Source organism: Ursus arctos, unplaced genomic scaffold (genome assembly GCF_023065955.2).
Source record: "Ursus arctos isolate Adak ecotype North America unplaced genomic scaffold, UrsArc2.0 scaffold_23, whole genome shotgun sequence".
Taxonomy (NCBI): Eukaryota; Metazoa; Chordata; class Mammalia; order Carnivora; family Ursidae; genus Ursus; species Ursus arctos.
The window spans coordinates 8,710,947-8,738,315 of NW_026622908.1; the positions used below are offsets into that span (position 1 = coordinate 8,710,947).

The following is a 27,369-nucleotide window of genomic DNA, read 5'->3' on the forward strand; positions in this document are numbered from 1 at the left end:
TTATCAATTGGGAGAGTGCAGGTAATATATTGCTTAAAAAGTTTTCTTGCTAAAAGAAATTTTTAAAAGCTTGAAAACAACAGAAGCCAGTCTTTTAATTTTGCACTTAAGCCACTTAAAATGAAATAAATATCCTGGGTACGGTGTGAATTACATGAAAGAAACTTTCTCCTCAAATCTGAATAAATTTCTTTCCACTCTCAATAAATTAGGCATCTTCTAGTGATTTTTAAAGTCAAAATTTATTTTACTCATTGTTCTTGATACTTAAGGAAAGCTAAAACATAAGTGGGAAAATCAAATATTTATCTCTGCACTACAAAATCAAAGCATTTTAATCGAAGCCCCACTAAAAATCATAACAAGGAGAGACACTGCATGATTTTGGAAAAATGAAAGAGTGAAAGTTAAAAGAAGAACCGTGAATGGCAAATACCACCAAATCATAGTGAGGTAGTGGTGGTACTGCTTCTTAACTTACATATGGAACCTACATGATAATAGTCAACACTTAAGGAAATAACTGAATTATGTCTATATGGTGGGCTTCTGCAGGGCAAGGACTGTTCCTCAACTCTGAATCTCAAATTCTCACACAGTATTTGGAGTAACAGTAGATGCTCAGTAAGTATTTGTTGTATTGCATTCATTAACCTTCATTTATAATTAATATAGTGAACTGGTAATTCATCTATTACACAGTGTCTTGCACTTAGGTTATTATTCAAGAGCATATCAGAAATTAGATAGTAGAAATATCTAATTTCTAATTAGATGACAGATATTAGAGAAGGCTAGTTTAAAAAATACAAGAAAAGGTTCGTTCAGTTTTACTTCCCTATTTCATGCAACAGGACAGTGAGGATGCATTGTTAAGAGTAACACCAAAATAATCTACCCACGTAGTGAACTTACACAGAACTAATGCTTATCCCTTCAAACGTCCAAGCTTTTTAGCCCAGGTAATTCTCATGGGGAATCTTTCCAAATGTATTAAATACTTTCTACTTTCTTAACCATGGGACACAGTATAATTTCACTTTATGATTTAAGCTCATTATAAGCATCCATTATTATACCAAATCAGCATTAGTTTCACTGTTTCTAACTAGGATGTGTCTGCCCTTAAAAACCACCTGGCCTCTATCACTCTGATCAGGTTTGGATTTGCCTGTTATGTGCTTTCAAAGCACCTGGGACTTCTTCGCAGTACTTCCTAGACTTGCAATTGTCCATTTGTTTGTGAGATTGGATTACGATGTCTCCCATACTAGATTGTACGGACCATGAGGGCTGTGCCTAGTCCCAGCTGGCCCACCACTGTATCTGCAGTGCCCAGTATAGTGCCTGGTCTACTGTAGGCTTCCAGTCAGTACCCTGTGAATGAATGAATAAAAAAAAAAACACCTATCTCAGTGCATACTCCTCTTTGCTATTTGCTGAGGGCAAGTCTGGGAAGTCAGGGTATCCATCTTTCAAAAAACTATGTTGGGATAACAAAGTGAGCCCCTACGTGAGAATAGAAGTAATCCTTCCGTAGTGTACAGAACCCCAGCCTTACGGTCTTACGCTCACTATTTTGGCTGCTAGGCTTTTTCTTCTGCTGCTTAGAAAAAGGAAGAGGCTGTGTGGTAAGTGCCCCTGGGCTGTAACACCTGGCACTAAACCTCAATCTTCTCTATAAAATGATAGAACCTACCGCAGTGGATGATTTTCAGGATTCAATAAAATAATAAAGTGCACGTCACCTGCCTGAAACAGAAGTGTCAGTGTTCGCTGTTACTACTAATTGTGTGTCACATCTGTCATAATATGCTGTCTTTCACATACGAAGATACTGTTATTGACCCATAAGGCAGACGTACTCTGAATCATTTCTTCAGGAGTGGTTAAAGGATTTGCTCACAACAGCCAGTCCATCCAAACTCTTCCCCTTAAGACCAACAGTTTTTATGAAAGCCTCATATTTTAGCTTTCAAGTAAATTGCTTGGCTTTTTTTTCATAATCTAGTTCCACTAAAAATATACCTTTCTCTATGGTACTAATAGTAGAGTGGGCTTTTGAGATGTTGGAGATCTATTATATAACCCAAGAAGGGGTTATAAAAAATTTTAGAAAGGACAGTCCCACTGGAAATTTAACTACACTTTTTCTTCAAATATTAAAAAATTTCACTTTCCCTTTTACTACTTGAAAGTGCACGTAAAATTCTTTTTTTATTTTTTTATTTTATTTTATTTTTTTTATTTTTATTTTTTATTTTTTTATTTTTTTATTTTTATTTTTTATTTTTATTTTGGTAGATAATTAACTTGAAGAGGGAAAACAAAATGCTTTCCCATTACTACCAATTACATTTTAAAGAGGAAACAATACCTTAGGCTGGGGAATCTTTTGAAAGTGCACCTAGCACAGTTTCTGTAAATTAATACTGGGCCTTCAGCTTATCGTGTTTATTATAACCGTCAAGGAGTCCTTTTCTTTTAAAAATATATTACTTTCAAAATATTCCCAAAGTGCTGAATGTGCTTTTAGTTGAAGACTCAATAAATTTAAATGATATATTATAGATGGGTGTCTACTTCTGCTGGAGGTTTAAAGAACAGTTTAGACAGCTCAAGAGCAATAAGGAAACTTAGATCTTTTCCCCCTCCTTCTCTAACTTCCTAAGGATTCAAATTACAAAGCTAACCAGAAACCGTCTACCTTAACCAAGCAGTTTGTAAGGGTAAGTAATAAGATACAGAAATTCTCAACCCTATGTATGTTGGCAAAATTACATGACCCTTCCTTTCCAGTAACTGCACTTTAAAATCAAAGTTTTAACTGTTGTTGGAGACCATGGATTGATGATGCACTGCTCTGGAGTTTCTCGGTCACTGTATCTTCCCTCACTGTACTTTGGATGACTTCAGATACGCCACTGGTTCCAATGATGCATGGCAAACTTAAAAACACTTCGCTGTTTATATCATAATATCCCTGAAATGAAAAAAAAAAGGGATTATCATAGAGCTAAATCACTGCAAAAAATTAATATAAATATGGATACTTCCTTGATTTTCTTTTTCTTTTTTTTTTTTAAAGATTTTATTTTATTCGACAGAGATAGAGACAGCCAGCGAGAGAGGGAGCACAAGCAGGGGGAGTGGGAGAGGAAGAAGCAGGCTCATAGTGGAAGAGCCTGATGTGGGGCTCGATCCCAGAACGCCGGGATCACGCCCTGAGCCGAAGGCAGACGCTTAACCGCTGTGCCACCCAGGCGCCCCGTCAGTGATTTTCTAGTTGTTATAAACAGATACGAGTTGAGCTGTTTAAAAAATTGTGTTCATTTAATTTCTAAACAAATGATTGTTTCAGAAAATGTGTGCGAGAGAGGCACACGGTCAGAGACAGCCGCCTGGTGGGGAGGTGAGCCATCCCGCTGCCACATGGGGAGCGGGCTGGGGGCTCAGAGAAGATGGTCAGAGTGCACTCCCTGGGGAGGGGCCCACTCACATACAGTAACTGTTTTACGTTTTCCTTTCCATGTTTTTTTTTTTTAAAGATTTTATTTATTTATTCGACAGAGATAGAGACAGCCAGCGAGAGAGGGAACACAAGCAGGGGGAGTGGGAGAGGAAGAAGCAGGCTCCCAGCGGAGGAGCCTGATGTGGGGCTCGATCCCGTAACGCCGGGATCACGCCCTGAGCCAAAGGCTGACTCTTAACCGCTGTGCCACCCAGGCGCCCCACCTTTCCATGTTTTATTTCCCTCCTGATAGTCCGAAGTTTTCAGGAAAATGTGGTTAAGCATTTGTGCCTCGTCTCAGCTGTGCTTTAGGGACTCTATGCTTGCGACCAAGCGGGAAAGGACAAAGTGAACTGGAGAAGCAGACGGACGACCAGCTAAGACGAGCTGGCGTGTCAGTCTGGGGTGACGTGACTGGCTGAGGTGGTAAACGACAACCAGAAGAACTTTATGGAACACACAAATATTTCTTGAGGCTTCCCAAAAATTACGTGGGGGGGGGGGGAAGGGCAACCTAGAAGAAGTCCAGACTTCCCATAACCAAGCAGGACAGGGTTTAGACCGAACTGTCCCCTCCCGTGTGTTACTCTAAAAACGAGGGTTACTGAAGACACCTGAGGCACAGTCGGAGCAGCACTTTTTCTGGATTCATATGAATAATTTAAAAGTTTAAAAACATGATGACAGTATGAAAACAGCAATTACCTTTGCTAAAATTGATACAGAATGTACTTTCTTTTTATCGTTTACAATACTGTCAACCAGGTCAGCTACTGATAGTCCAACAGACCAGGATCTTTGACCTTTGACCCGTAACAGTTCCATGGCTCTAGGTTACCAAGAAATAAAAAAAAAAATAAATCTCAGAACATTCACAAAGTATGCATATTCTGTTTTACACCGTTTTTTAAAATTCAGAAATAGGTGTTATTTAAAGCAGTTGTTAGGAAAGCCTACGGATAATCTAATGACTAAACTTTTCTTAAAATGTCAGGCAGGTAGTTCACAGAGAAAATACAAATGGCTTAATAACATAAAAAGAAGCTCACCTCTACTAATATTGAAATATGAGTTAAAACAATACACCAGTGTTGCCTATCAAAATTGGCAAATTTAAAAAGACTGATACCTACTTTTGGAGAAGCTACAGAGAAACAGGCATTCCCATATCTGCTGTGGAAAGTGGAATAATCTTTCAGGAGGAAGATTGAGCAACATCTGATCTAGAAATTCCTCCTCGGGGATTTTATTCCACTGCAATACGCTCAAGTATGCAAATATATATGTATGTTTGCCTTGTGTGAGACAGCAAAAATTCTGGAAACAGTACTACATAGCTGTATAGCTCCAGAGAGGAATGGGGTAGACTCATGTACAACATGGAGAAATGTCCAAGATTCATTATTAAGGAAACAAAGTAAGTTGTGAGGTAATATCAACAGTACACATCTATTATTATACAAATAATAAAAATAATGATAATGTTTGTACAGGCATTGGGAAAATGTTTGGACGTGTGGACACTAAGCTGTTAACAGTAGTTGTCTCCGGAGAGTTGGATTACCCCCAGCTTTTCACTTTCTACTTTATAGATCTCTTCAGTATATGAAGTTTTATAACAGCATACATTCTCTTTGTAAATAATAAAAATGATATAAATTAAATAAACATGTTTGAATTTCTTTTATAATTTCTTCCTCATAAATGCAGGATTATGTAGGGAATCAGATTAGAATGGATTATATAACACTCCACTCTTCTCAGTAAGAGAATATTCTTTCCAGTTGTTATAGGCTAACAGGCTAAAGCTGAAGGTTTAAACAGCTAAGTCTCCACCGAACTGCAGAAATGTATGGTATGTGATGGTGAGACAACAGACGACATAAAAATTCATGGTGCCCGGAGAACAAGCTGTAGGGCACGGACCTTGGAAGGTGTCTGACTAAAGGCAAAAGACATAGGACCTACGCATTACACTTTATTTTTGCCTGAACTTATAATATGGCTTATCCATTCATATTAGATTAGTTTGCAAATTTATTTATGTATGACCAATAAATACATGTTATTTTTTTAAGATGTATTTATTTTAGAGAGAGAGAGGGAGAGAGAGTACGAGTTGGGGGAGGGGGAGAGGGAGGGAGAGAATCTCAAGCAGGCTCCCTGCTGAGCACGGAGCCCAGCATGGGGCTCGATCTCAGGGCCCTAAGATCACGACCTGAGCTGGAACCATGAGTTGGACGCTCAACTGAGCCACCCAGGCACCCCTGTATTAATTTTAAGTGATATGGACAAATTCTTTCTACATTAAGAAAATTCTTAATATCCTCGTTGACCCATCGGAGCAGGAAATCCAGGACTACAAATAAGAAACCTGTCCTACCCTTTACATGTCCATTGTGTATCTGATTTAAAGTTTGCAAAGCACTCTGGGTCTTCTTTCAAGTAAGAAATCAAAGACCAGAAAGCACTGATCTCTTGTACTTTGGACCTGTCCATACTAGCTAGTTTTGTGTGCAGAAGCCTGGTAAGGGCATGCTGTGTAAACAGTTGTTCTGGTAGCATGAAAGTACATGACTTTCAACTGGGTAAATGGAAATCGACACTCAGTGTTACCTGTTGGACAACTGCACCTGAGAGTTAGGACTCATTACTTCTTCTTGGCCACCCCATGTGGGCACTAAAAATTAAAGGAAAAATTAATTATTTGTTGCCAACCACTCCCTTAGGATTAAGATGTGATAAATGATCATTTGCAGTCAAGGATATCTGTATTAAACTTTAAACACTTTTCCCCTTTCTAGAAACAGTTTTCCACTGATGGCACTGGGTATGTTGTGCCAACTGCCTGGGAGTTGCAATCCCCCCAAAAACATGATCCCCAGAGCCTACCTGCAGCCTCCTTCCCTGTGCTCTCTCACCACATGAGTTCTACCAGGGCCATTTTACTGTCCAGGGAGAAAGCTTTCTTTTCTCAGCAGCAAGCACTTGGCATTTGCTCCACTGGGAAACAGACGGAGATTACTTTCTTTCACCAGGTGAGGAATAATGTGCTCACCTATTTTGGCTAGATTTCCACAGCTGTTAGAGAGGCAGGGACCTGTTTGCTAAGAGGATTTTTGGTTGCCATTTCGTCTCATTACATCATTTACAAAAACAGTTCAAAAATTCAAAGCTGTGCACATGAACTTGATATTCACACCACATTTAATATAAATAGAAATTGCCAGAAACATTTTGAAACCCTTCTAATGTTCATCCATTTCTCATCTGTGTAAAGACATTGTTTAATACAGATCTGTATTGGGTAGGCAAAACAAAAATATATTTGGATATATAAGACTATTTATGTTTAAGATATAAGTCTTTTTAAAAAAATATTTATTTTAGAGAGAGAAGGAGTGAGTGAGAGTGCAGGGGGGCCGGCACAGAGGGAGAGGGAGAGAGAGAATCTCAAGCAGACTCCCGGCTGAGCATGGAGCCTGACATGGGGCTCCATCTCATGACCCTGAGATCATGACCTGAGCCAAAATCAAGAGTCGGACGCTTAACCAACTGAGCCACCCAGGCGCCCCAAGATAGAAGTCTTCTAAACCGCATTCAAAATTAGGCCATTTAGTGATGGGTCAGCAACAAAGGACACCATATGTATCCAGATATCTCTTCCTCAAACTGATGATAAGCTTGCAGGGGACAGGAACCATGTGTTCTTTTGTGTCCTCTCACACATATTTTTACTATGGTAAAGAATACAGGAGATAATGCAGAACTGATGTCATGCACAATCCAAAATTATTATCAACAAAGAGGAAAGCATTCTTGCAACAGTTAAATTGAAAAACATGAAAAAAATTTAAAAGCTCTTATGTTAAGGGGCATGATCTCAGGGTCATGAGCTTGAGCCCCACGTCTAGCTCCATGCTCAGTGGGAAGTCTGCTGCTCTCCTTTTTCCGCTCCCTCTGCCCCTTCCCCCACTTGCATGCACGCATGCACGCTCTCTCTCTCTTTCAAATAAATAATCTTTAAAAGCTTTTAAGTAGGAAAAAAACAAAAAACAAAACCAAAAATTGTTTTATGAACAATATAAATATATGTGGACAGATTAAGAGATTTTAAAAATGTATTTTACTTGGACAGAATGGTTATATATGAATTTTTTTCTAAAAAATTTCTGCACGTTATTGGTATATTCACAATAGATAGAAAATTGGGGGAAATGACTGCTAAACGAAATACAGCATTTACAGACCTTGGAAGAATGAATAAAAGGGGCAAGGGAGGAATGAGAAGACTCAGAAAGGGGCACAAAAATCTGGAAGTTAATTACGAGTCTGTCTGTGTGTGTCTGTGTGTGTGTGTGTGTGTGTGTGTGTGCGCGTGTGTGTATCCCATTCATTCTTTCCTGAGTCTTGACCTCCAAGTGCCATGAGGAAAGATTAGAGAGAGGGAGAAAGCTGTACTATGTTCAACTTTGCTTGTGACACGGTCAGTAGAATTTTCAATTAAGTTTAGATGGACTTATTTTTTTTTTTGTTCATTTACTGCCTAGCCCTTCAAACTTCCTAAATATATGTCCGGCCTATTTTAGGGAGCCCTTTCAAATACTGCAACTAATCAGTCCTAATCTTCCTGGCTCCACTCCTCAAAAACAGCAATCCTCTGGCCCCCAAAATTTTAATGAACGATGACCATGGGGAAACTCTTTTCCATTGTATACAACACTTACCCGTGTGTAAGACCGATGCCCAAAGCAGATGACCTAATAGTCTGTTCTGGGATCTAACCCTTGGATTTCTAAACCATCATTTGAAGGAGTTATCTGCAGTGTACATATGATGTTAATATCATAGCTGAAAACAGCAGCTCCAAAGCATATGTTCTGCTATCTAATTTGGGGGGGGGGCATAATACAAATGACCTTTGGTCACAACAGGATAGTATCAGCATCATTTCAAAACACATTTACTGAGGCCATTCCAAGGTCAAGGAGCTTGCAGTTTGGTGGGATAAACAGACAGGTAAATATGCAATCATTATGTTTTTTTCTTAGATTTTATTTATTTGTCAGAGAGAGAGAGAGAGGGAGAGCACAAGCAGGGGAGAGGCAGGGGAAGAAGAAGCAGGCTTCCTGCTGAGCAGGGAGCCCAAAGTAGGACTCAATCCGAGGACCCTGGGATCATGATCCGAGCCGAAGGCAGGAACTTAACTGACTGAGCCACCCAGGCATCCCCATAAATATGCAATTCTAACAGTGTGATAATGGTTATGATAGAGGCATGAACTTAATGAACCTGGTGAATTAGAAAAGGCTTCCTGGGAGAGGCGGCACTCAAGCCCAGTCTTGAAGGGTAAGCAGGAGTTAGCCAAGTGAATGAATGTTCAGGGAAAGGAAGAATCAGGTGCAAAAGCAAGGAGGCCTGAGAGTGAATGAATCATTCAGAAACTGCAAGCTGGCAGGATAGCGGAAGAGGAAGCTGGCTATGCAACACGTTTAATACATATAGTAGGCTTTCAATGAAAAGTAATTATAATTGATATTACTGTGGTAATGTCACATATGCAAAAATATAACCAGTTGATGTTTACACATGGAACCAGCAGAGGGAGCCCCTGTCCATTACTGGCTTCAGGGCCAAGGTAAGTTACACCTATCTTGGATGTAAGCATCTCTGAAACATAGTACAAGACAGGATAAAGAGCGATCTGGTGGTGGTGTCTAGAGGGGACACAGGGAGATGGGTTGGGGAGAACATCAGTAGCTTCAGTGGTATCGGTAATGTTCTTAATTGACTATAGATTCATGAATGTTTGTTCTATTATGCTTCAAAACATACGTTATACATTATATGTATTCTTTTATGCAGGTCAAATAGTACATATTACATTTAAGTGATCCCAATTCACATGTACCTATATCCGTCTACTTCTAGTTCCCATGTAAGAGCTCAAGACAGAATTACCATATCCTTTCCCCGTGTTTTTATTCTACTTCCCGTGGCCCTCTCTCACAGCAAGTCAATGCTGCCTTCCCATTAGAGTTATTTCCTGTGTTAGATCGAAGCTTCGTAAAGACATGGTCGGGTTCTTATACATCTATACAGCTCCAACGGCAGTCAGCACAGTGCCCGAGGCTTATTTATCAATTTCACTATCCTTTATTTTCTCTTTACAGTTTGGATATTAATATAACCATATTGTGAAATGTTTTTATTCGTTCAAAAATTGTAACTTATATAGGGGGACTGGTTAATAAATGTTGATATATCCAGTAGGTTTAAAAGGATGAGTGAGATCTATATATGTTATTATGCAATTATTTCCACATGATATCAGTAAGTAAAGGCAAGGTGCAGAATGATGTATGTACTGGCTACCTAGGAAATATTTCATATATGTGCTTATTCATGCACAGCATTGTCAGAAGATTACACAAGAGACTGGTAACTGTGACGGAATCTAGGGAGAAAAACTGGGTATCAGGCACAGAACGGAGACTTATTTTTTACTGCACATATCTTTTTGTACGATTTAATTTTTTGCAATGTGAATGTACGACTTTTTCAACTAAGAGAACAGCTTAAAAATTAACTCTTTCAATAAGGAGAAGGTATACAGGGGTGCCTGGGTGGCTCAGCCATTAACCGTCTGCCTTCGGCTAAGGTCATGATCCCAGCGTTCTGGGATCGAGCCCTGCATCGGGCTTCCTGCTCAGTGGGAAGCCTGCTTCTCCCTCTCCCACCCCCCCTGCTTGTGTTCCCTCTCTCACTGCCTCCCTGTCAAATAAATAAATAAAATCTTAAAAAAAAGGAGAAGGTATACACACAAAATATTCAAGTTGGACCAGAATAAACAGTTTAACAGAAGAATAAGCATCATGTTTACTGGTTATATGGTTAATTACCATACAGTTAGCAACAGCTTTTAGCTCAGAGGGGTGAAGGAATCACTGTGGAGTGATGTGATCAGGAAAAGCTTCACAGTGTAAGGGGTGCTTGACCTAGACCTCAAAGGATGAAATTCAAATATGCTGAGAGAGAGGGAGAAGGGCAAAGCTCCCTGTGGCTGAAGCAAAGCGGTGGGGTAGGGCTGGGAGGCACAACACCTGGGTTTTAGCCCTTCTTTGACCCAAAAAACTATAGGTTCTTGGGCAGATCGCTCTTACCATCTCCATATCATTGCTGGCTCCCTATAACAAAATGTAATTGATCCCCTGAGTCCCCTCCAGCTCTCAAATAATATTACTACCTCCTTAATTATAATGGGGAAGGAAGTTTAGGGCTGTATTTTGGGACTTCTGGAATGCCAAGCAAAGGAATTTAATAGTTTGGTCAGAGGAAGTCAGTGAAGGTTTTTGAAAAGAGGAATATGATTTAGGAAGATGGGCTTCATACAAGAAAGCACATAGTGAAGGTCTGGCTAACATCAGTATTAATTTGGTGTCATGTAGGGTAGACAAGAGGGGAAACACCAAACTAATTGGGAGAGCTGCAAGAATCAGAGAAGCAGGAGATCAGCGTGGACTAGAACTCAAATCGTACTAGTGAGTAAGATATGGGGTCTCGGGTGTGTCTGCAGCCCTCGGCATGCATCACTCTAATACACGTGCTCCACGTTCTTGTTTGCGACCCTCTTCCAGGGTCCTGTTGCCCAGCGTCTAGCATCAGGGAGCACTGTGGGCCCGAGAAGTCATCCCGCGCAATCACAAAACCAGGTTTTGTAAAGGTTTATTCTACAGCCTGGCTCCTTCTAGCACTGATTTTTTAGGTAGCCAGTACTAATTTATACAGATTTAAATACCGTTATATTTTACTAAAATTTTCTTAAAAATTATACAAATACTAAATATCCATAATGACAAAATTAGAAAATACTGACAAATACCCATTTTTAAAAGTTTCCTTTAACCCAGATACAAGCACTGTTAATACTGCCTTTGCCTGCTTCTGATTTCCCGTTCCGAGAGTATCTTGCCCACTCTGCTCTCTATTCAAACCCTATTCATTCTCCCAACGTCCAGTTCAATGATGTCCTATACAGAATGTGGTAGGAAGAGAGCAAGTGGGCTGGTGAAAGGGTCATAAGAATAAACAAAGAGGGAAAACTGTGTTTAAAAAGGTGAGAAACAGACAGGAAGTATGGCCCTAGGGAGAAAGTCTGAACTTCGGAAACGTGAGCAAGATGGACGTGTGGGAAGAGGAAGAGTTCTGTAAATGCGTTAAGGTTTATTTAAAACGTGGCTCTCTAGAGAATTAAACTTTCAAATTAATCCTGGACTCCGGAATTCAATTAACAAATATAAAAGTAAGGGCTCTTGCCTAATCTTAAACTTACGGAAAAGTAAAGAAATGAGAATGCCACACTTGCCGAGTCTCTTCACGCTACAGGGCCTGTTACGTACCAGGCACGTGAGTGTGAAACGAAAGCCGAGTAAGCTCAACTATTCCGGAATCTCCACATGTATCTGAATGGCGCGGCCACTGGTGACTCACGTGATCAATGTGACTAATAAACATGTACTTCTTACCTTTGTCTTCTCCCTGCTCACCAATAACCCACACTTGTTTTCCTGACGTCCGTGCCTTCAAGACAGTTGTAATAATATATTGTAATCTCTGTGAATCCAGATTACATCCAATGCCGATCACTCGATTTACAGGAAACGCGCTCAGTTTCCATGTCACATACGTCATGATTTCCACTAAATATCGCACACAGGGTGAACATACGAAGATTTTAAAAAATATACTTCTAGCCTTAGTTCATAAACAAAATACTTATTATCTTAATAAGTATAACAGAGTGTCTATACATTCTTCCCAGGTTCTAGATGCACCATGAGGCAAACTGTATTTTTAATGTATATTAAAAACACTAACCAGGCTTCAGCATGATTTTACAGAACTTTGGTGTTAAATATAAATTGAGAGTGGAAAATAGATATTTTCCTAGTTAAGTTAGAAAGGTACAAACTGGGAACAGAAAACCAGAAAATAATAATAGTTTTGCATTGATCAAGCTCTCTTTTATATCTTTAGATGAATTTCTATTTTTACATCAATGACCACATACCACCACTATTGCAGTACAACGTTATGAACAAAAACCACTACTTTTTTCTGCCATGCCAAAAGGATGTCTGGAATTAGAGACCAGTGTCCCTCAACCAATTATTATAGGAAGACATATAAAATGCATACCCTTAGACTAGGAACATCAAGAAACTCTGCTCACCAATTTGAGTCCGATACCACCTAATTCTTTGAAAATATTTCTTTTTTAAGTGAAACAGTTCCAAAACCAATTTGCAATATACGAAAAGTTAACAACGCACACTGCTATGCTCACTAATATTTTACGACACTCTAAAGTTAACAGAAGATCTTTCACATGAGCCACTGTATTCTTCTCTTGGGTGTTAAAGCATTTTCTCACCGAGGGAGACATGGCTAAAAACCTGGAACAGAATGATAGCGATATTACATAAAAAATTGTAAGCTGTAATCTTCTAGTTCATGCCAGTCATAAGAAGTGGCTGGTTGACAGGACATGGAAGTACTATATTGTTCAGTATAAGAGCAATTTGGTTGGCCTAGCTGTTCCTTTATAATCTAGTTTTATGACCTTTATCAGTAATGGCAATTCTATTGATACACTGAGCTGTCTGATTAATTTAAGACAAAACCTTTTACCTGGTTGAGATGCAACGAGCAGGACACCATGTTGACTATAATGTCCCAGAGCGGGGACAAGGGCTCTGAACATATCCACATTGCTTTGTACCACATCCAGGTAGGACTGAGAACTACCCAAAGAGTTGACCGTGAAGATCACCACCTTGGAATGAGCAGAGGCAGACAAATCTAATGAATAAAAAGAAACAGTCTGAGCTCGAGGTCTAGGTTTTTTTTTAATTTTTTTTTAAAGATTTTTATTTATTTATTCAACAGAGATAGAGACAGCAGTGAGAGAGGGAACACAGTCAGGGGGAGTGGGAGAGGAAGAAGCAGGCTCATAGCGGAGGATGATGTGGGGCTCGATCTCATAACGCCAGGATCACGCCCTGAGCCGAAGGCAGACGCTTAACCGCTGTGCCACCCAGGTGCCCCTCGAGGTCTAGGTTTTAATCAAGTTCTTGTTCTTGTTCTTCTTTTTGTTTTCTACAAATGGAGAGCTTTCAGGCATATTTGTCTCCAGATCAATCGTATACCCACAGAAACATACAAAAGGCTGAGGTTTGCTTCCAGAAAGATGATTAAGAGCAAGAGTGTATCTCCAGGGGGGAAAGAGAGCAGTAAAGATAAAGAAAATAAAGTACAGGACCCAGAACCAATAAACAAGGACTTCGTTTTTTCTGTAATGCACAACTTTCCTAGGAAAAATAAGTCATATGCTGTAGGCAAAATGAACCTATAATCAATTGCATCACTGATTTTTAAACTGTGAGTTTAGGAGTCCTAGAGTTCCTTGAAGGTGACTCAGGGGCCACGTGGAAGGACTGGGAATGAGTGGAAAGAAGGCATAGCTCCATGCTCTTTACTCGGACCTCTCTCAGCAGAGTAGCTCTGCTTGCATCTGTTTTACTTACTAAGGATTCTACTCCAAAGAGGAAAAAAAGTGGTTGGAAAATCTTTAAATCAAGATAAAATGTCTTGGCTCATTTTTTACAGACTTTTCCTTATACTGAAGCCCAGTATTCTCGGTTTTAGGTTCTTTTTTCCATGGGACCTACAGGGAAGCAACTGTTAGGACTTAGGAAACGCTGTTCTCTGGAGTTCACTCCTCTGATTCTGAAGCACACATGTGCTGTTTTACAGCTCCAGTACTCCCTATTACACAATGTGTTTGATAGTTCAGTGCGTGTTGAAACAGTGGCCAGACTTTATCAGCAGCACAGACAACAGAAAAACAACACAGCAGATGGCAGTAGTCCAGTCAACACTTACAAAGTAATATTAGCATCCCAAGGAGACAACGAGGAGATGGCAGGGTTTATATTCTTAATTAGGCCTCTAAGGCCATCTCTCTAAACAAGTTTCAGAAGGAAGCACCTGGGCAATGTGTCCTCTGGGAAATGCACTTTCCAAGTTTAGCTCATATTTTGACACAGTTATGGGGAGAGCAGGCCCTGGATTTTAATTATGATTTTTCATGAGTCCTCTTAAATAATTCCTGTGTTCTAGTGGTCAGAGTAGATACCTGGTCATGAGTCAAAACCTCAAGAATTGGAAGGTATATAGCTAACACTTCCAGACCACTTCTATATGCCAAGTACTATTCTGAGAGCTTTCCATATAGTTACTCATGGAATCTAATCTACAGCACACTATGGGGTCACGCCAACCCCCACTGTACAGAGGAGGAAGCTGAGGCATGGATAAGTTAGTAACCTGCTCAGTCACGGAGCTAGTAAGCAGCAGAGCCGGAATTCAAGCCCGGCTGCAGAGGGCTGTCAAGCACTATGTTATATTTAGAAACGGAGCCTAAAACCTCATGAGGATGAGGGAAGTGATGTTTAGAGAGATTAGGTGATTTGTCCACATCACCAAGTATCAGTGAAGAATCCATGACCTTACAGTGATCCAAGCTATCTTGCCAGGATCATCTCATTTCTTAGCCCCCTTCAACTTTCTCTACTTTGAATGCTACAAGTGCCCTCACCCTCAAGGTTGCCTCAGGAGTAAATAGGGTCGTAGTTGTCTGATATGATTGCAAAAGTACAAGGAAGGATTCCAACTCCATAAGATTTCCCAAGCTCCCAAGCCTTCTACTCTCTTCCTTTGAGCCTAGGAAGCTAGTATTTCTTATACTTCCCTATGTAAACCTTTGGCTTAAGTTGAAATGGTCCCTGTTCTACCCCAGCATATTTCTCTCACTTTCCTGATATGGGCTTTACTCAGATTCTTTCTATCTGGAATGTTTCTCACTGTGCTCACCATGTTAGATAGGTATCTGTTCAACTGTCTACTACATTAAGCCTGTTATGAGCTCTATGACAGTGAGGATTGTTGGTGTCTTACTCAGCTGTCCACCTCCAAGATCTGGTCACTTAGCAAGAGCTGCATTCTCCCCCACCCCCCACCGTGGCCATCCAAATCTCCCTTATCCTGGCAGATCTGGCACATTCCTCAACCCTACTTAGCTGAAGGTAGTATCTCTCTCTACTCAACTCCAACAGCAGTGCCCACTATTGATACCATTCTCTTGGCAATTAATCACATATTGCCTCATTACTCTCTTGTTGTCATGAATTGTAGTCACTATAGTCCGAAGCAGCTTGAAGTTACACGGAAAGATACACATATTACTGTTTACAGTATCTTGCATGATATCTTTACAGTATCTTACAGTATCATACCTTTCCCTCTAACTTCAAGCTGCTTCTGACTAAGCAGAGAGTCTTCCATTCCTATCAATCCCCTGCAGCAGTTCTTAAATGCTAGGCCGAGTACTCAGGAATAACTTGGAAAGTGTAACAAAATTACACATTATCCCATGTTCTGAAGATGTATTTAAATACATAAAGGGAACTACCGCTCAGGAATGCCACTCCCCAGGTGATTCTTATGCACAACTAGGTTTGGTAAATACTGTCTCAAGGCAACTAAATTCTTTGCACCAGGTAGGCACTCAGAATATTTTTCTTGGACTCTTCCTTCTCAGGTCTTCTCTTAGAAGTTGATGATTTTACAGAAGACCCCAAACAGTCAAAGCAATCTTGAAAAAGAACAAAGCGGGGAGGTATTACAATCCCAGATTTCAAGATATACTACAAAGCTGTAGTAATCAAAAAGCAGAGTATGGCACGTATACAAAAGTAGACACATAGATCAATGGAATAGAAGAGAGTCTAGAAATAAACCCGTGTTTTTATGGCCAATTAATCTATGACAAAGGGGCAAGAAAATATGATGGGAAAAAGATAGTCTCTTCAACAACGGTGTTGGGAGAACTGGACAGCTACGTGCAAAAGAATGAAACTGGACCTTTTTCTTATGCCATACACAAAAATAAACTCGAAATGGATTAAGGACCTAAATGTGAAGATACTAAACCATAAAATTCCTAGAAGAAAACATAAACAGTAATTTCTTTGACATCAGCCATGGAAACATTTTTCTAGATATGTTATCTCTGGCAAGGGAAACAAAAGCAAAATTAACTATTGAGACTACGCCAAATAAAAAGTTTCTGCACAGCTAAGAAAACCATCAACAAAGCAAAAAGGCAGCCTATTGAATGGGAGAATATATTTGTAAATGATATATCTGATAAAGGGTTAATATCCAAAATATATAAAGAACTTGTGCAACTCAACATCAAAAAACCAAACAATCCAATTAAAAATGGGCAGAGGATGAGAACAGACATTTTTCCAAAGAAGACATACAGATGGCCAACAGACACATGAACAGATGCTCAACATCATTAATCATCAGGGAAATGCAAATTAAAACCACAATGAGATATTGCTTTACACCTGTCAGAATGGCTAAAATTAAAAAGACGAGAAATAACAAGTGCTGGCAAGGATGTGGGGAAAAAGGAACCCTTGTGCACTGCTGGTGGGAATGCAAGGTGCAGCCACTGTGGAAAACAGTATGGAGTTTCCTCCAAAGAATTAACAATAAACTTACCATATGATCTAGTAATTCCACTACTAGATATTTACCCAAAGAAAAAGAACACACTAATTAAAAGATCTATTCACCCCATATTTATTGCAGCATCATTTACAAAAGTCAAGATACGGAAGCAACTCAAGTGTCCATCAATAAATAAATGGATAAGGAAGATGTGGTATCTATCTATCTATCTATCTATCTACCTACCTACCTACCTACCTACCTACAGTGGAATATTACTCAGCCATAAAAAAGAATGAAATCTTGCCATGTGGAACAACATGGATGGACCTAGAGGGTATAATGCAAATTGAAGTAAGTCAGAGAAAGACAAACACCACATGATTTCACTCATGTGGAATTTTTTTTTTTTTAAGATTTTATTTATTTATTTGACAGAGATAGAGACAGCCAGTGAGAGAGGGAACACAAGCAGGGGGAGTGGGAGAGGAAGAAGCAGGCTCATAGCGGAGGAGCCTGATGTGGGGCTCGATCCCACAATGCCAGGATAACGCCCTGAGCCGAAGACAGACGCTTAACCACTGTACCACCCAGGCGCCCCCACTCACGTGGAATTTAAGAAACAGAACAAATGAAAAGAAAAAAAAAAAAGAAGAGAGACAAACAAAAAACCAGACTCTTAACTATAGAGAATAGACAGTTGCCAGAGGAGAGGTGGGTGGGCGCACAGGTGAAACAGGCGAAGGGGGCTAACAGTAAGCTTATCCTGATGAGCACGGAGAAATGTACAGAACTGTTGAACCATTATATTGTACATCTGAAGCTAATATGACACTGTATGTTAATTATACGTGAATAAAAAATAAAATTAAGTTAAAAAAAGAAGTTGGTGATTTAACGGGGGGGGAAGATTTTACAGTTATAAAGAGAATTAGGAAGAACTTTAAGCATGATTATGTAAAGATATGACACAAATTACAAGGTTAAGGATCATAATAAAAGTTCATTCAATAATAATTAATTCAATAAGCCTACACTAAGGTTCCCTTTATGTTACAGGTAATTATACCAGGCCCTAAGAACACAAAGCGAATGACGTACTGTCCTTGCCTCAGATATAATACAGTAGGGCTCAAGGGTTAGAATGGAGGGCTTCAGAATGAGATTGCCTGATCCAAATCCTAACTTCACCACTTACTTATTAGCATAGTGATAAGTTTCCTCCTGGGTCAGGGGCCAATCACCATGTGGACTCCCAGGATACAAACCCCTTACCTCTATCCCATATGCACAGGTAGCCCAGAAAAACTACATTCTTTCTGCCAAGCCACTGGTTCCCAAACCATTGGCCTTAGACCAGTGGCTGCTTATAGTTATACTAGTGGTCATCAATCCAGTATCAAGCATGTCAAAAGACCCAGCAAATAATAATTCATGCTCTGATATACTATTGTTCTCGGATTATGAGGATGATGTTGTGATAAAGGAAATACACATTCATTTTGAATCATTGCTGAATTATTTTATTCAAAACGATTGGAAAATTAGGCAATCAAATAATAATGTCCAAATGCTGGGGAGACCTCACTGAATTATTCTAGCTAGTTTATCAGTGTGAATATACTGGAGGCAGTACAAGTATTTTCATTTCTCTGGCACAGTGCTAAAGCATTCTAACTATAATAAAAATTACATAAAAATATTTAGTTCTTTTCAAATTATTCTTCACTGTGATGCAAAATTCTAGAAATGACGATGACCCTTGATTTAGAAACTGAGTTAAGATGATAGCTATTAAAAATCTTCCTATGTTGTGGGGGGAGGGAGGGCACCACCAAAGAATGACATCCCAGTAGCTTTAGGCATTATTTCAGTCAATGACAAAAGGGATATTTTTGTCTGATGAATAGAGGTGGACTTTTTTTTTTTTTAATGTTTAACAAGAATACCCATATTAAAAGATAAGGTAGGGAATCACTGCTTAGTTCAAGTGAGTGCCTTTAACGATTAGTGCCACAGTGATCTGGGTTTTGGAGCTGTATAAACAACACTGAGGCTTTCTAAAATTTACCGTAGGTAGCAAACTAAGGCCATGAGCTGAGTATGTTATGCCATATCTCTATCTTTAGAGAGGATTGTCTTTTTAATTTATAAATTTTTATTTTTTTAAAGATTTTCTTTATTTATTTGAGAGAGTGACAGAGAGAGAGCACGAGCAGGGGGAGCGGCAGGCAGAGGGAGAGGGAGAAGCAGGCTCCCCACTGAGCAGGGAGCCCGATGTGGGGCTCGATCCCAGGACCCTGAGATCATGACCTGAGCTGAAGGCAGATGCTTAACCGACTAAGCCACCCAGGTGCCCCTGAAGCAACTACTCTTGATAATTCCTTTGTATTTCTCCAGATTTAGTCTATGCATACACAAGCGTAACTGTGGCCGTATGTGTTTGTATATTTGCACGCTCATCTGTATATATGGATATCCCTCCCCAAAATGATTTCTTTTAAAGATTTTATTTATTTTTTTGAGAGAGAGCCAGAGAGCACAAGCATGTGAGCCGCAGGCAGAGGGAGAAGCAGACTCCCCGCTGAGCAGGGAGCCCAATGTAGGGCTCCATCACAGGACCCCACGATCATGACCTGAGCTGAAGGCAGACGCTTAACCCACTAAGCCACCCAGGTGCCCCCCCCCCAAATGTTTTAATAGCTACTTTGAAAAAGTCCAAGCGGAGCCAAAGCATAACTCTAGGATGGTCAGTTGTAGTCATCAATGCCTGTCATGATGGAGTATTACTCAAATTTCCGAAACTATTGACCTTAATTTCCCCAAATTACTAATGCACTTCTCCGTATTATGGAATATATTCATGAGATGTTCGTTAACATTATATTTAATATTCTTCATGCAATGGTAATTAAATTCAGTCTTATCAGGAACATATAACCAAATTAACAAGGGGAACATGAAAGCTGCCCCAAGGTGGTGTGGACTCATTCAATATTCTCCACTTGGTGGCAAGCACCACACACTATACATCTACTCCAAGGATTCTATTCTTTTAATTATATGAAACAATAGTTATTGATGGTTAATGAGTTACATAGGAAGAAACAATTTCTTCAGGTCCTAAAAGGCCTCACGACCTCTAGGGTCCATGTAGTAAAGTCTCCTAAAGTGATTTGGAAGAGCTAAAGGGTCCCTAAAGAACTTCAGTACTTGGAAATGACAGGCACAAGAGAATATCCAGCTCCCCCAAGGATCCTCTACATGAGGCCTACTAAAGGATCATTAAAGCAAATACTGTACTCTTTCCAGACAAGGAAAATGAACTCATTGAATCCTACAGGGATCCAGAGGCTTACTTTAACTATTACACCCAATTTTTACAACCTGCAGGTATAATTTCAATTTTTCTGACCCACTGTTGTTCTTAGTAAATTTAGGCTTGTGACACCATTTTGATTTGGGGGGGGGGGGATATGGTCAAGGAATATAGAGGACCTAAGTAAGGAAAGCCAAACAATTATAACATATTACAACCTGACTTTAGCTATAACCTGGCCTTCCAATTCTTTTGATCATGCATCTCTAGTAATAAAATATTTTTAAGCCCTCATCCCCAAATATGGTATTTACCTACGAATATGTCTGTACTAATACATTATGTACATTATAAAATATATGCAAAATTTTAAATTAAAAAGATGAGATTAAAAACTACTTTCCTAACATTTAAACTTTTATTTACTAATGATAAGAAATCCTTCTGTTCTTATCAAAACTTATTTTAACAATATATTTTTAATGAAAGCGATATACATTTTTTGTAAAAATCTTAACATTCTGCCATATACCAAGAGGTAGGTATTATTCCCACTTTATAGATGATAAAACTAAGCTTTGAGAGGTTTTATAACCTCACAAATGCCAGAGCTATAATGTGGCAGAACTGGGATTCAACCCCCTATCTGACTCTAAAACCAGTGCTCTTAACCAATGTATTATGAGAATGGAAGCAATCAAAGAAAACACATTTATACTACAGTGTAAGTCAAAGAGAGAATAAATCCTTCTGACCAATCAGAATATTCTCTGCTCATTTGACCTTTGTTAATGGAATCAATTACAATCTCTGTATGACTTTGGGGAAGTCACTTTATTTATTTGAATCTTAGTTTCCCAACTTGGACTAGATGATCTTTAATGTGCTTTTTAGCATTAAAATTCCATGACTCAAGGCAGAGCACAGAGGATTTTGGGGGTAGTGAAAGATACTGTCATGGTATGTATGTCATAAGGACATGGTATGTATGTCATAAGGACATAATACACGTCCTTATGGCTTTGTCCACACCCACAGAATGTACAACACCAAGAGTGAACCATAATATAAACTATGGATTTTGGATGATAGTGATGTGTCAGGGTAGGTTCATCAACTGTGACACTCTGGTGGGGAATGTTGATAGTGGGAGAGGCTGTCCACATGCAGGGAACCTTCTGCTCAAAGTTGTTGTGAACTTAAAACTGTTCTAAAAAAAAGTGCATTAAAAAAACTCTAGGACTCAAATACAAGAACAAATGAGGCAAACGTCTTTTAAGCAGAATGGCCAGACCTTTGCTGATCTCCACATTAGGCAGGCTAAAGATGTCAAGGTCCATCACCCCTCCTTTCGTCTCTTCTGAGAGATCCAAGAGGACCAGTCTGTCTGCAATGCCCTGTACAGTACAATAAGAAAAAGAACATAGAGCGTTACGCAAACACAGCCAGTTACTCAATTTAATTTCATTTAGAAATTTAGAAGTGAAGTTAAAGGGGAATGCACAAGCCTCACGTGTTTTCTTTCTTTTTTTTTTTTTTTAAAGATTTTATTTATTTATTTGATAGAGAGAGAGGCAGCGAGAGAGGCAACACAAGCAGGGGGAGTGGGAGAGGGAGAAGCAGGCTTCCCGCTGAGCAGGGAGCCCAATGCGGGGCTCGATCCCAGATCACTGGGATCATGACTTGAGCCGAAGGCAGACTCTTAATGACTGAGCCACCCAGGCGCCCCCTCCCCCCATGTGCTGTCTTATGAAGGAAAAGTAACACCGTAGCAATAAAAGGACATGCAAGCAAGAAATTACTGTGAACCTGAGTAATGTGATCCTTTAGGCTTGACTGAAAATTGGGGTCTAGCAGGACTTAACTCAGAAGTCACAGACTGCAGATTTCCTTTGATGGGACAATCAGTAATAAGGATGAGTTGGGGTACTCAATACATTTGCTGTTGTTCTTGAGTTTACGTTTTCATTTTGATGTCATAATTTCCATTCTAAAAGTACTTAGAGTGATTTTGCTCTATTTTAGTGACTCATTTCTAGCATGGAAGTCAATACCAACGTCAAGTTTCTCTTTTAAAAAAAGGATAATAGGGGCACCTGGGTGGCTCAGTGGGTTAAGCGTCTGCCTTTGGCCCAGGTCATGCTCTCAGAGTCCTGGGAAGGAGCCTGCTTCTCCCTCTCCCTCTGCCCCTCTGCCTCCCCCTGCTTGTGCTCTCTCTCTCTCACTCCTGCTCTCTCTCTTGCTCCTGCTCTCTCTCGCTTGTGCTCTCCCTCTAATAAAATCTTTTTTATTTAAAGATTTTATTTATTAATTTGACAGAGAGAGAGACAGCGAGAGAGGGAACACAAGCAGGGGGAGTGGGAGAGGAAGAAGCAGGCTCCTAGCGGAGGAGCCTGATGTGGGGCTCGATCCCACAACGCTGGGATCATGCCCTGAGCTGAAGGCAGACGCTTGACGACTGTGCCACCCAGGCACCCCTCAAATAAAATCTTTAAAAGAAAAAAATCAAAAAGGACAACAGCCATAAATCTAAAATAAAATCCTATTATCATGTAGAACCCTCCCCAGAGATCTCATGGAAAACACTCCGCATGCCTATAGGTGGCTGCTGGGGTGCCGTGGTCGGCTAACTGTAAACGACAGCATAGAAACTCCTCGAAGTCTGGTTACCTTTGTGGAAGGTCTTTTTCTAAAGTGGTAAGCAGTGTGAGGATCTTTCCTATATTAGAGTGCAGAGGCAAGAGTACCCAGGGATCTGCCAGATCATCAGCAGAAAGTACAAAAGAAAACAACCCAGCTACACTACTTATTAGCCCTGTGACGCTGGGCAAGTCACTGAACTTGGCCTTACTTCATGGGGTTATGAGGATTAATATGTGACCCAGAGCTGGCAGAGGGAAGTCCTCTCTACATTGTACCTATTAATTTTATTATTGTCAACTACACTCAAAAGAGAAATGCAAAGAAAACTATGAGTTACCGTTTTTATTTATGAGACACACAAAGATCCAAAGGTTAAACAACAGTAGTGTGGGAAAACAGGCATTCTTACACACTGTGGGTATGAGAATAAACTGGTACAACTGATATGGGGGACAATTTGACAAGTTCTATCAAAATTTAAAAACACAGTAATTTCTTTAATCCACTTACTTCATTTATAGAAATTATCCTACAAGTTCATTAGTACATGTGTAACATGATACAATGTGTATACAGAGATTCAAAAGACTCAAAATGACCTACATGTCCATCCGTAAGGACAGCAGCAATAATCAGGCTGTGTAACACAGTGGTTTAAGGCGGAACTTCCCAAGCTTTAAGGGATCACCATTTAATAGATCAGTACAGCACACGGAACACCGGGGGTTGTGTTAAAATGCATATTTGCTTCCATAGGTCTGGGGTAGGGCCTTAGACAATGCAATTTTAGTAAGATCTCAGATATTGCTGAGCAGTAGCTCGGCCACACGCTGAGCAGTAAAGATTTAGAAGACGGGCTCTGTAAACAGACTGCCTCACTTCAAATCCTGCCTCCATTTATTAACAGTGTGACTTTGGGCAAGTTGCATAACCTCCCTCTGCCTTGATTTCTTCACCTGTAAAATGGCTGTAATGACAGTACCTAATATATAGGGTTAGGTAAAATTTAGTAAAACTTAGTCAAGTCGTTTAGCTGAGTTCCTGGCACCCAGTACGCATTCAGCAAAGGTTAGTTACTGCTGCTACCACCACCATTACTACTGACATCATATTTGATATTTTGTATCTTGTATCAACATATTAATGTTTACAAAGAAAAATGGAAAAAAATTTCCATTTAGACAGTTTACAGACAAAAGAATAGTCATAGTGAGGCTCTTGGGACTTCTTGTACTTAACCAAAACTAAACAAAATTGATAAAACTCAGTACTGGTAGGGATATCAAAAATCAGATTGATGTGCGATTAGCAGCATAAATTAATGCTGCCTTTCTGAAGCACAATCTAGCAATATGTAATACGTACCATAAAGACCATTCATGCCCTCTGATTCACCAGTACTGGTTTTTTTTAAGATTTTATTAGAGAGAGAGAGCGCGAGCGCACAAGCAGAGGGAGTGGCAGAGGGATAGGGAGAAGCAGGCTCCACCCTGAGCAGGGAGCCCAATGCAGGGCTTGATCCCAGGACCCTGAGATCATGGCCTGAGCCGAAGGCAGACGCTTCACTGACTGAGCCACCCAGGTGCCCCACACTAGTACTCTTTTTGAGATTATGTACACCTAAAAGAAAATTCAGAGGAGAAAATAAGCAACTTGTAAAGCAGTGTTTATGGAAGCATTCTGTTTAGTAACAAAGGAACTGAAAACAATTCAAATTCCCATTAAGAGCGCCTAGTGTATTCAGATGGAGGGTGGAGGAAATGAAATGAAGTCAGAAGTTAGCATATGTTGCTCTGTGCAGCCAGCTCTTAAAATTTTCTAGCTCCCTGGATACAATCTAATTATTTACTAAAGTACAACCTATCTCTAAGACACGTGAGTCTGAAATAAAAAGGGAAGAATTTAGATGACAATCAAAAAAAGATTTTTTTTAAGATTTTATTTATTTATTTGAGAGACAGCGAGAAAGAGAGAGAGAGAGAGCATGAGCAGGGTGAGTGGCAAAGGGAGAAGCGCACTCCCCGCTGAGCAGGGAGACCGATTAGGGGCTCGATGCTGGGACACCAGGATCATGACCTGAGCCTAAGGCAGACACTTAACTGAATGAGCCACCCAGGTGCCTGACAAACAATCCAATTTTCATAGAGAAGAAAAAACAAAATGCCAGCTACCAAATAAACAGAGAGGGACAGCTATTCTACTCTGGGCTACATCCCTGAAAAGACACAGACATGCTGTTACCATAATACTGGGACACTGGAAGGTCTTTTGAACCTCTCTGGAAGGGAATTTAAGCCTTTCTGAAAAATAATATATATACAAAAGATCTAGTAAAAAGGACCAATGGAAAAATAAACAAATTTCAAACAAGTGTAAAATATCAATTTAGAAACTATGATTCTAAGAGAAAGTAGAGTAATTACAAAAGAAAAGGCAATCTTTAAGAAAAAAATGTTAATTCTAGAAGGAGCTAAAATTAAGTATTATATTAAATTTAAGAGCTTAATTAAAGCGGCATGACTCAGAAAACACAAAGGAATTGGTGACTAAGTCAGATGAATGCCGCGTTGAGGTTTCCCTCGGAACAGGATGATGAGCCCATTGTTCAAATCACTTCTTTAAAGCCTAGTCCGTGACTAAGTACTAATTAAGAAGCAATATCCCTGATGAGAGCTTTCAGCTTTTTTTTTTCCTACTAAATACATTTTAAGGCAAAATGAGGTTTTCCGACATGACAAAATGAAACCATTATTTCTTGTATGTTAAACACAAAGTGCCTAAAAGTGTAGCAATATGATAGACAGATTTATAACCATGATGCTTACATACCTTTGCTGAGATTGCTAATGTGCAGGCAATACCCAGTTCCCCACCTCCAACCACAGTTATTTTATTCACTGTTTTATGCTCGTGATTTACCCAGTTCTTTGAATTTATGTCTGAGACACCTAGAAATAAAAGTGGATTATCATGAGAATTTTGAAGTAATATAAAAAATCTCTTTTAGCCTCTTAAAAAAATACACCAACCTTCAGTAACTTGGTCAGAAAACATGGTGCTAGTCCATAAGCGGCATTCAAAAATATGTGAACAAGTGAAATGCAAGACAGACAGGAATCCCAGTAAATATTCTACTAAATAGACACTACCCCTTTAAAAATAAAGTATCTTTCTAAACATTTAAAAAATATTATATGAGACTAAAAAATCGGATTTCCATAATTCTGAAAACATCCTGATTCTTACCTCTCTGGTCTATAATGCAAAAATGTTTAACGCCTTACTGAATTTTAGAAGCATGGATATTTTGCTTTATCCTCAATGAGAAACACTGAGAATCATGAATTTTCTGATCTAAAATATTGAATGAGGCAAAAACCACATAAACATATCATGAAAAAGGTTTGGGATCATCATATCAAGTAATTTTGAACAAAACATAAATTATTTTATCTGTCTGTATAAGAGTAATATTTTACATTTTAAGAAGCCACATTTATCGGAACCGCATGGTAACACTTACCCTACAATAGATGTACAGGAATTTTTGATTCAACGCAGATACGTACAGATACATGACTATATTTACTTACAGAGATCCGGTAGCAGAGAGTAAAGGATATTAGTGAGAAATTATAAATTCATAACTCCCTGATGATTAAAAATACAAACCTTCAGTGATTTTTGCAATATAGGCTAGCAAGTCCACCTGCCGTGCCTCATCAGATGATGGTAGAGAATACAAGGGAAGTTCCTCTTGAAACTTGGCGATCATCTCTTTAATTAGTCCAACAATGACAGATTTAGGCTGCAGAATACAAATGGAAAAGTTCTGCAAAAATTTTCCTAAAGAATACTACCTTGTTAACCTATACATTGTTATCAAGTTAACCAAAAGAAAGTTTTGCATTATGCTCTTAGGTTTTGAAAACTACCACACAAATTGCATTATACTTTTTTTTTTAAGATTTCATTTATTTATTTGAGAGAGAGCGTGAGCGAGAGAGGGCACGAGCGGGGCAGAGGGAGAGGGAGAAGCAGACTCCCTGCTAAGCAGGGAGCCGATGTGGGGCTTGATCCCAGGACCTTGAGATTATGACCTGAGCCAAAGGCAGACACTTAACCAACTGAACCACCCAGGCGCCCCCAAATTACATAATACTTTTAACTGAGAAATTACTTAATTCTTTTAACTGAAAATTAGAGAAATGCTAATCCACATCTCCAAAAGATGGGAAAATAACATGAATGTGCTTATAGCAAAGTACCTACGTTCAGGAACTGTGTATCTTTTTTTGATTTTTTAATTTTG

At 39.4% G+C, this 27,369-nt stretch overlaps 1 protein-coding gene across 3 annotated transcripts in view; it reads right to left on the minus strand.

The window, feature by feature from the left end:
- Nucleotides 1–226: 226 nt before the first annotated feature.
- UEVLD (UEV and lactate/malate dehyrogenase domains) overlaps nucleotides 227–27,369 on the minus strand; it is a 45,738-nt gene continuing 18,595 nt past the window's right edge. For 2 of the 3 annotated variants that reach the window (XM_026512239.4, XM_057317601.1), the window contains 8 exons: nucleotides 26,730–26,865; nucleotides 25,887–26,005; nucleotides 21,709–21,811; nucleotides 13,202–13,372; nucleotides 12,037–12,210; nucleotides 6,128–6,191; nucleotides 4,217–4,340; nucleotides 227–2,983 (listed from right to left, as the gene is read on the minus strand). In XM_026512239.4, coding sequence (XP_026368024.2) covers nucleotides 2,816–2,983; nucleotides 4,217–4,340; nucleotides 6,128–6,191; nucleotides 12,037–12,210; nucleotides 13,202–13,372; nucleotides 21,709–21,811; nucleotides 25,887–26,005; nucleotides 26,730–26,865 — 1,059 coding nt within the window. In that variant the 3' untranslated portion in view covers nucleotides 227–2,815. Of the gene's footprint in view, nucleotides 2,984–4,216; nucleotides 4,341–6,127; nucleotides 6,192–12,036; nucleotides 12,211–13,201; nucleotides 13,373–21,708; nucleotides 21,812–25,886; nucleotides 26,006–26,729; nucleotides 26,866–27,369 lie in introns of those variants that run through there. The other variant, XM_026512243.4, reaches the window with a different exon arrangement.